General features: G+C 51.5%; 1 protein-coding gene across 1 annotated transcript; it reads left to right on the top strand.

The window, feature by feature from the left end:
* Nucleotides 1-1561: 1561 nt before the first annotated feature.
* Nucleotides 1562-4727, top strand: LOC106819000 (dual specificity tyrosine-phosphorylation-regulated kinase 2-like). The gene has a single exon (XM_014823661.1). The coding sequence runs from the start codon at nt 1971-1973 to the stop codon at nt 3699-3701; it is 1731 nt and encodes a 576-aa protein (XP_014679147.1). The 5' UTR covers nt 1562-1970; the 3' UTR covers nt 3702-4727.
* The last annotated feature ends 3583 nt before the right edge of the window (nt 4728-8310 follow it).

Genomic DNA, 8310 nt, shown 5'->3' with positions numbered 1-8310 from the left:
GTGAGACGGACGATCATGCGATTCTACAAGCTGCACCCCAGTGCGTCAGATGAGCTAAAAACGTATATTGTATCAAGGAAATTATTGACATTTTCCCGAATTGGAATACACCTTGCGCAGGTAAAAACACGGTTCGTCTACTTAATACGTTTCTAGGCTACAAATTAGCAGCAAGTTGACAATAGAGACATTTGCGTACAGTCTATACTCAGAATACTGTCTGTTGTAAAATCATTTTCCACCACCAAGAATCAGCTGGAGAATGATCGAACACATTATACGCTACATAAAACAATAATTCACATCATTACTTCGAGCGACACGGACCAAGACCGAGATGAATTTTGCGAGCGTACACTGCGGCATAGAAAGACGCACGGTTACCTGTATTTGTAAGCTTCAAAACACGTTATTTTCGGCAATTACAAGAGAGTTTTGAGAGCAAATCCGTATGTTTCACGCCTACGACGACTTCACTATGGCGGGAGTCACGAGATGTGTGACATCATACATTTGCGCGGCTGTGGCGCCATCGCTTGGAGTGAAGTGTCGTTAATCATAAATACAAAAAATAATCATAATTTCTGGCACTATTTGTCTGCGCCTAATTGCCCTATCCCATTTCATTTGAATATACGACTATATATGTGCCCATTGGCCATCTCCACAACGCTTGTACCAATCTTACACTAGGAAATTTTTCGATATGAAAATTGTATCAGTTTTACTTTAACTATTTATGCAGCGCTGTAAACTTTGCTGTAAATGCTAACTGGTACGTCCAAAATACCAAATTTGCTCATATTTACTTTGACCATACTATAACCATGTTTTGCATGCAATCTGTATTATCATAAACTAGAAAGAGGCTGTCTTGAAAACTGTATAGTGTGTACAGACTTTTCGCAATTCCATTGCATTGATAAATTTGTCACATTGTTCTCCAACCTATATTGATTAATTCTTTACGGGTACATTTATTTATTAGTTCAGTTTCTGTTGGCTGTCGGTAGATTTAATGACTGCATAGACATTTGGCCATCCGATTGTAGTATTATTTTTTTCTATTTTTTATTTGAATATGTTAAGCTTGCCAGCGTCATCAATGCGCTTTATATAGCGTCAATACGGCCTCATATATAGACTATATATAATATATATTATATCACATATATATATATATATATAAATACTGTATATATTATACATATAATACACACGTACATACACCTGCATAATACTTATAGATATGTTATTGTCCGTTTACAAACATTAACGCCACGCGATGGCGCCACCGAGTCATATTTGAATTCGCGTTCTTGAAAATGTTTAGAATGGATATTAACGCCACGCGATGGCGCCACCGAATCATATTTGAATTCGCGTCCTTGAAAATATACGTTTAGAATGGATATAATAACAATAAATCCTCTCTCAATCCCCTTTCAAAACCAACAGCTGTACGAGCGAAGGTTAAACCGGTCCTATTTCATGTAATTATCACATCTACATGTGAGCATGAATTACAGAAAACGACATTGTGACAAACAATGTTTCCTTGCACGTAAACGTTACTCACCGCAGACTACGTTAGCAACATAATAAACTAGTCAGTAAAATGTACATTCACGTGTTTATTATTTGACCTATCATCTAATTGAAAGCTGCAAGCGAGCATATAAAGTGTATTGTACAATGGGGTTATAAAGTTGCGCTCCGCTTGCTTTGAAAGCAGGGAGCATGTCACGTGGGGTAGTGACGTCACGACAAGGGTAAGCTGGGTAACGAATTTCTCATAGCAACCATTCGACAGCAACAGGGAGTGTTGTGCATTTGCTGTGATGAAAATTGGCAGTTTAGTTGGATGTCTGGCCATGATTGCTTGTGTGTGAGTACAGTGACATGGCGAATACACAGGAGATGTCACTAGGATCGCTAGGCGGTGTCCAGAATTGCCTCTTAGGAATAAAATGTCGATGAGATTGAAGGCTTTGGATACTGCCGATGCATCGACGATTGCAGCAGCCGCAGCAACAAACGGGGAATCCATAGTTGTCGGTACTCGCATAGGACATTCCACTGTGGCTAATCACTTGCCTCTACTAAACCACCAGATGATCGGTGGTGACAGCAAGCAGACTCTGGCAAAGATCAACCACGCCAGCGGTCACGGAGCCGGAGTTCAAGTTCAGCAATTATACGAAGCGTCAACCGAGCATAAAATGAAGCAAAATGGCGAGACGTTCAACTCGGGTACCCCTACTCAGCTGCTGCCCACCGTACGACCGTCCAGCAGTGCTGGGAGCACTGGCAGTGGCGGTCACTCGGGATCTGTTAAGCTTAAATCGCAGCCGCTGACACCAGAGCAGTCTATGAAGCTGTACATGCACAAACTCTCTGCGTACGAACATCACGAGATCTTCAGCTATCAAGAAATCCACTTTCTGGGACCAAACGCAAAGAAGCGACAGGGCGTCGTTGCCGGACCTCAAAACAGCGGCTACGACGACGAGAACGGCTCGTACATACACGTGCCGCACGACCACGTCGCGTATCGCTACGAGGTGCTGAAGGTAATCGGCAAGGGTAGCTTCGGGCAGGTCGTGAAGGCGTACGACCACAAGACGCATCAGAACGTCGCGCTCAAGATGGTGCGCAATGAGAAGCGATTTCACCGGCAGGCGGCGGAGGAGATACGAATCCTCGAGCACCTGCGCAAGCAGGACGTCAAGGACAACTCGATGAACATCATCCACATGTACGACCACTTCGTGTTCCGCAACCACCAGTGCATCACCTTCGAACTGCTCAGCATCAACCTCTACGAGCTCATCAAGAAGAACAAGTTCCAGGGCTTCAGCCTGCAGCTCGTGCGCAAGTTCGCGCACTCGCTCCTGCAGTGCCTCGACGCCCTCTACAAAAACAAGATCATCCACTGCGATCTCAAGCCGGAGAACGTGCTGCTGAAGCAGCAGGGACGCAGCGGCATCAAGGTCATCGACTTCGGCTCGAGCTGCTACGAGCACCAGCGCGTCTACACGTACATCCAGTCGCGCTTCTACCGCGCTCCCGAGGTGATCCTCGGCGCGCGATACGGCATGCCCATCGACATGTGGAGTCTTGGATGCATCCTCGCCGAGCTGCTGACGGGATACCCGCTCCTCCCTGGGGAAGACGAGGCCGACCAGCTCGCGTGCACGATCGAACTCCTGGGGATGCCTCCGCAGAAGCTGCTCGAGCAGTCGAAACGCGCGAAGAACTTCATCAGCTCGAAGGGGTACCCGCGCTACTGCACCGTGACGAACCTACCAGACGGCACGGTCGTGCTGAACGGGGGCCGCTCGCGTCGCGGGAAGCCCCGCGGCCCGCCGGGCAGCCGCGACCTCGTGCAGGCGCTCAAGGGCTGCGACGACGCGCTCTTCCTCGACTTTCTCCGCCGCTGCCTCGAGTGGGACCCGGCGACGCGCATGTACCCACCCGGCGCGCTCCGACACCCGTGGCTGCGGCGGCGGCTGCCGAAACCGCCGTCGACGGAAACCGCGGGGGCGGCGTCGCCCGCGCCCGGGCGGAATTCGTCGCGGAGCGTCATCACGAAGCTGTCCAATCGCAACGCGAGCGCGAAACAGAGGGTGCCGCTAGCGGAGGAGCCGTCGCTAAACACGCGAACTAAGCTACCGCAGATCGGGAACTCCATCTTGTAGCGCAACCTGGCGGGCGATGGCGGCGTGTTTTAGAAAAATCGCTTTGCGTGTCGCAGTTTGCGCCGACGCAAGGCTGTGATAATTTATGCCAAAGTGTTGTGCTGTCATACATACGTAGAAAGCACGCGAGAGAGACAGAGAGAGAGATAGTATTCACTCGATGGCATGATGTGACTCCATATATACATATATGTGTGTGTATCTATACGTGTGCGTACGTGTTGGTGTTATTTATTACATGAGCTTCATGTATGTGCGTTTTCCCCGTCGGACGCTCGACGCTCCGGACTCTAGGAGACGCCGTCCTGCTCTCCCGCGAGTTCGCAGAGGGCGCCACCTACGCACGGCGCTCGCTCTCCGACGAGATGATCTCAGCGCCACCTGGAGGCACGCACGGCGTTCAGCGGGATGCCCGATGCAGGTGGCGCCACCGTCTACAGACCGCTCGCGCCGCCATGTTGGCCCGACGGCGTTGCCGTGGCGACCGCGAGGTTCCATCGTCCAGGGGGCGCCGGCGTCGACGGGAGTCATTGATCCGCTCCCCCCCGGAGGGCGCCGGCTATTGCCGCGTCGAGACGTGAGGACCGCTGTTTGTTGTGCGTCACCTAGCAACGATGAAATTTGCATGAGCGCGGCGTCTGGCCGCGAGAATCCCCCCCATCCTCCTCCCTCCCTCCCCCCTAGTCCCCCCTCCCCCTAGCCCGCCCACGATTACAGATATTAGATCGTTGTTACTCCGTTGTTGTACATTTTTCTTCTTTTACCATCTTTCGTTATTTCGTGTGTTTTTTTAGTTTTTTCGCCGGCTTTTTATATCGTCGTCATCGTTATAACGATTTTACTCTCGGACGCGTGGGTTTTTTCGACGCATACAGAATCAGGCCAGTTTCCGTCCATATGTTGTGTTGCAATGTTTTAGTAGGTTTTTTGTACAGTTGCATATATAACAACGAGATAGAGCGTGAGTGAGGGAGAGAGCGAGAGATAGAGAGAGAGAGAGAGAGCGCGAGAGATAGAGAGAGAGAGAGAGAGAGAGAGAGAGAGAGAGAGAGAGAGAGAGAGAGAGAGAGAGAGAGAGAGGAGAGAGGAGAGAGAGCGAGAGAGAGAGAGAGGCGAGAGAGAGAGAGAGAGAGAGAGAGAGAGAGAGAGAGAGAGAGAGAGAGAGAGAGAGAAACGCGTGTAGATATATAGGAATCCCGTGCCGTCTTAGCGTGTGTAGCGGAGTCTCCCTCCCCCGCCGTACAAGGGAGGTTTCTTAGATCCTGGATTTAGGTGCGTTTGTGATCGACCCCCTTACCCCCGACACCCGACCCCTGACCCCTCCCGTTCTGATGTGTGAGGTCGGTCGCTTGGCGTTGCAGTCTCGAACCACATACTCACCTCCCCAACACCCTCGACCCTTAACTCTTGAACCATGGCCGTCGGTGCGCGTTGTCCTGTCGATTTGAGAGTGCAGGAGAGAAACAGAGAGAGAGTGAGAGTGCAAGAGAGAGAAAGAGAGTGAGAGAGAGAGAAGCTGTCCTGAGCATTTTTCCATTCATGATCTCAAAAGGTTGTTTGTGGCGTGCCGTGGCAGTGACGATTGATTCTTATCTTATTACGTGTTCCGTGTGGCGTGTGTGCGTGCGTGTGTGCATGCGCGCGTGCGTACGGTTGCGTGTGTGCATGCGTGCATGCGTAGTCTGCTTGTGTGTGTGTGCGTGCATGCGTACCTCTGCTTGTGTGTGCGTGTGTGCGTTTACGTGTGTGTGCGTGCATACGTCTGCATGTGTGCGTGCGTACGTTTGCGTACGTCTGCTTGTGTGTGCGTGCGCCCGACGCGTTGTTCAATCGTACTAGTACCCGATCGCACGCGTCGCCATGGTAACGGCCAGTCCCCCTCCCCCCTCCCTTCCCGAAAAATATCAACTGTGAGTGTATAGAAGATGAAGTAAGTTGGACATGTAGTTTCACGTGCTGTGATGCTTGATTGGCGCGGTTACTGCTGCGCGTGCGTGCGTATCGCGTCATGCGTGATGAGAGTGAATCGCTCGCCCCGCACGCGCCGCCCGGCGGGACGGGGACGTACGTAGAGACGGTGGCGCCCTCTAGCCTCCAGTGGCGCCGTCGCGCCGCGGCGAAGTTCCGGGGCGGGGACGCCCTCTTGTCGTGCGTGCGGTACGGGGTAGCTGATGGGAGAAGGATGCTGCGTGCTAACGAGGTAAACCCTTGCTAGCGACCGTCAGATCCCGAGATGATCTCGCCTCCCCGCTCGTGCGGTTGCCGTGGCAACGAGAGCCGCAGCATTCGCGCGTGTTTGCGTCCATGCCTTCCTCCTCTCCCGCAAAAAGAAATTGCAAGGAGGATGCGCATGGCCCTCCCACAGACCCCTTCTCTCTCGCACCCTGCACAGTAGAGTGTGAGAGAGAGGCGAGCGGAGGCTGAGAGGGAGATGCCCCCCCGCGCAGTCGCCGTGGCGACGCATCGGGATGCGAAGCAAAGTGGTCTCTAGATATAAATATTCGTATTTGCGTGTCTCTGCACTTGGTAAAGCGTACATGTAGGAAGAAGTTTGATTGATAATTGATGATTAATGATTGATGATGCTGATGCTGATGAGGAATAAATACGTGAAACTCGTACGTGACATTTTAACAACAGAAACCCGTTTGCTTTCTCTCTATTTGTATCTGTTTTTCGTCTCGTTTCCCTCTTTACATTTCGTCGTCTCGCGTCGCGGTGTCTCTCTCCCGGCTTTACGCGAGAGAGGGGGAGGTGAAGCCCTCAGCTTCCCCTCAGAGAAGATGAAGCCAGACAGACCAAGGATGCTGTTCCAGAGAAGAAGCTGTTTCAGTGGAGAGGAAGGAGAGACCGGGAGACGAAAGAGGAAGATCACAGAAGAAGGAAGCTGAGAGAGAAAGAAGGAAGAGGGCACAGAGCGGTGAGTGCTGGCGTATTACGTGATCCTCTTTCGCTCACGCACATCGATGTCTGGGCTTCCTCTCTTCTCTCTGTTTTCTTGTGGTGGGGCGGGGAGCGTTCTTCTTGCTTCTCTCTCATTACTCCACCTTCCTCTCTGTTTCTCTCTCATTGCTCTTGCCTCCCGCTTGCTTCTCTCCCTTTCCTCTACCTTCTTTCTTGTTTTCTTCCCATAGCACTACATATCCCCCCACCCCATGCGTTCTTCCAACCCCCTAAATTCCCGCTACTTTCTTCCCATTCCACTGCATTCTTCCTGCTTTCTTTCCTATCTCTCTATATCTCACCACATTCTCTCTATTTCCTTCGCATTCAACTTGTTTATAGCTGCAATCGTAGATTCGTAGTACATAATCGTAGCTGCAATCGGAGTACATTATCCCTGTAGTGCGTATCTCGCATGCCACTACCATAGAAATAATATATAGACTATAGAGAGAGTATCTATATTATTTCTATGGCCACTACCTTCCGTTTTGTCTTTTTTACTTGTGTTGTTGCTTTCATGATGTGATCAGTTCTTTCTGGGGTTTCTGCACTTTGTATGGATGCGGTATTATTCACAACAAGCCCCCCCCCATGTTGTTTCTATGGATGCAAAAAGCACCATCTTTGTCTTCCTCTTACATACCCTTCTCTTCCTCTTCCTCCTCCCTCTCCTCTTCCTCCTCCTCCCTCTCCTCTTCCTCCTTATACTCCTCCTACCCATACTCCTCTTCTTCCTCGTCCTTATCCTCCTCCTCTTGCTACCCCTCCTCCTCCTCTTCCTACCCCCCTCCTGCTCTTCCTACCCCTCCTCCTCTTCTTCAGCCACCATCCATCCATCCATCCATCCATCGATGTCTCCAACACGGCGCCATCACACCTGCATTTTCACCTGCAGTCCGTACGTTCTCACCTGTACGTTCTCACCTGCGCAATCATCACCATGAAAACAGGTATTCCGACTCGATGAGGGGTCAAAGCCCCGCGCGAGGGCCGTCTGGAGGGGAGCGGGGGAGGGCGTGCGTAGGGGAGGGGAGGGAGGAGAGAGGGAGGGGATGCCGGCCCCACCCCGCCTCGTCTGTGTGCGTGTGCGTGCGTGTGCGAGCGCGTGCGTGCGTGTGTTTGCACAGGTGTTATTACACGATGTGTGTACACGCTTCCGGTGTGCCCTCCGGGTAGAGAGAGAGAGAAAGAGAGAGAGAGAGAGCGAGAGAGAGAGAGAGCGAGAGCGAGAGAGAGAGCGAGAGAGAGAGAGAGAGCGAGAGAGAGAGAGAGAGAGTAGAGAGCGAGANGTGCGTGCGTGCGTGCGTGCGTGGTGCGTGCGTGTGTGCGTGCGTGCGTGCGTGTGTGGTGCGTGCGTGCGTGTGTGCGTGCGTGCGTGTATCAGCGATTTGTGTTATCGCTTATTAATAACCCAGTGACGCATCAGGCAGGGAACAACAACAACAACAACACCAACACCAACAACAACAACAACAACAACAACAACAACAACAACAACTACTACAACAGTAGTAGTAGCACCAGCAGCTGTAGCACCAGTAGCAGCAGCAGCAGCAGCTGTAGCACCAGTAGCAGCAGCAGCAGTAGCAGTAGCAGCAGCAGCAACAGCAGTAGCAGCAGCAGTAACAGCAGCAGCAGCAGCAGCAGCAGCAGCAGCAGCAGC

Source organism: Priapulus caudatus, unplaced genomic scaffold, assembly GCF_000485595.1.
Source record: "Priapulus caudatus unplaced genomic scaffold, Priapulus_caudatus-5.0.1 Scaffold2734, whole genome shotgun sequence".
Taxonomy (NCBI): Eukaryota; Metazoa; Priapulida; class Priapulimorpha; order Priapulimorphida; family Priapulidae; genus Priapulus; species Priapulus caudatus.
This window is presented reverse-complemented; position numbering and strand designations above follow the sequence as displayed.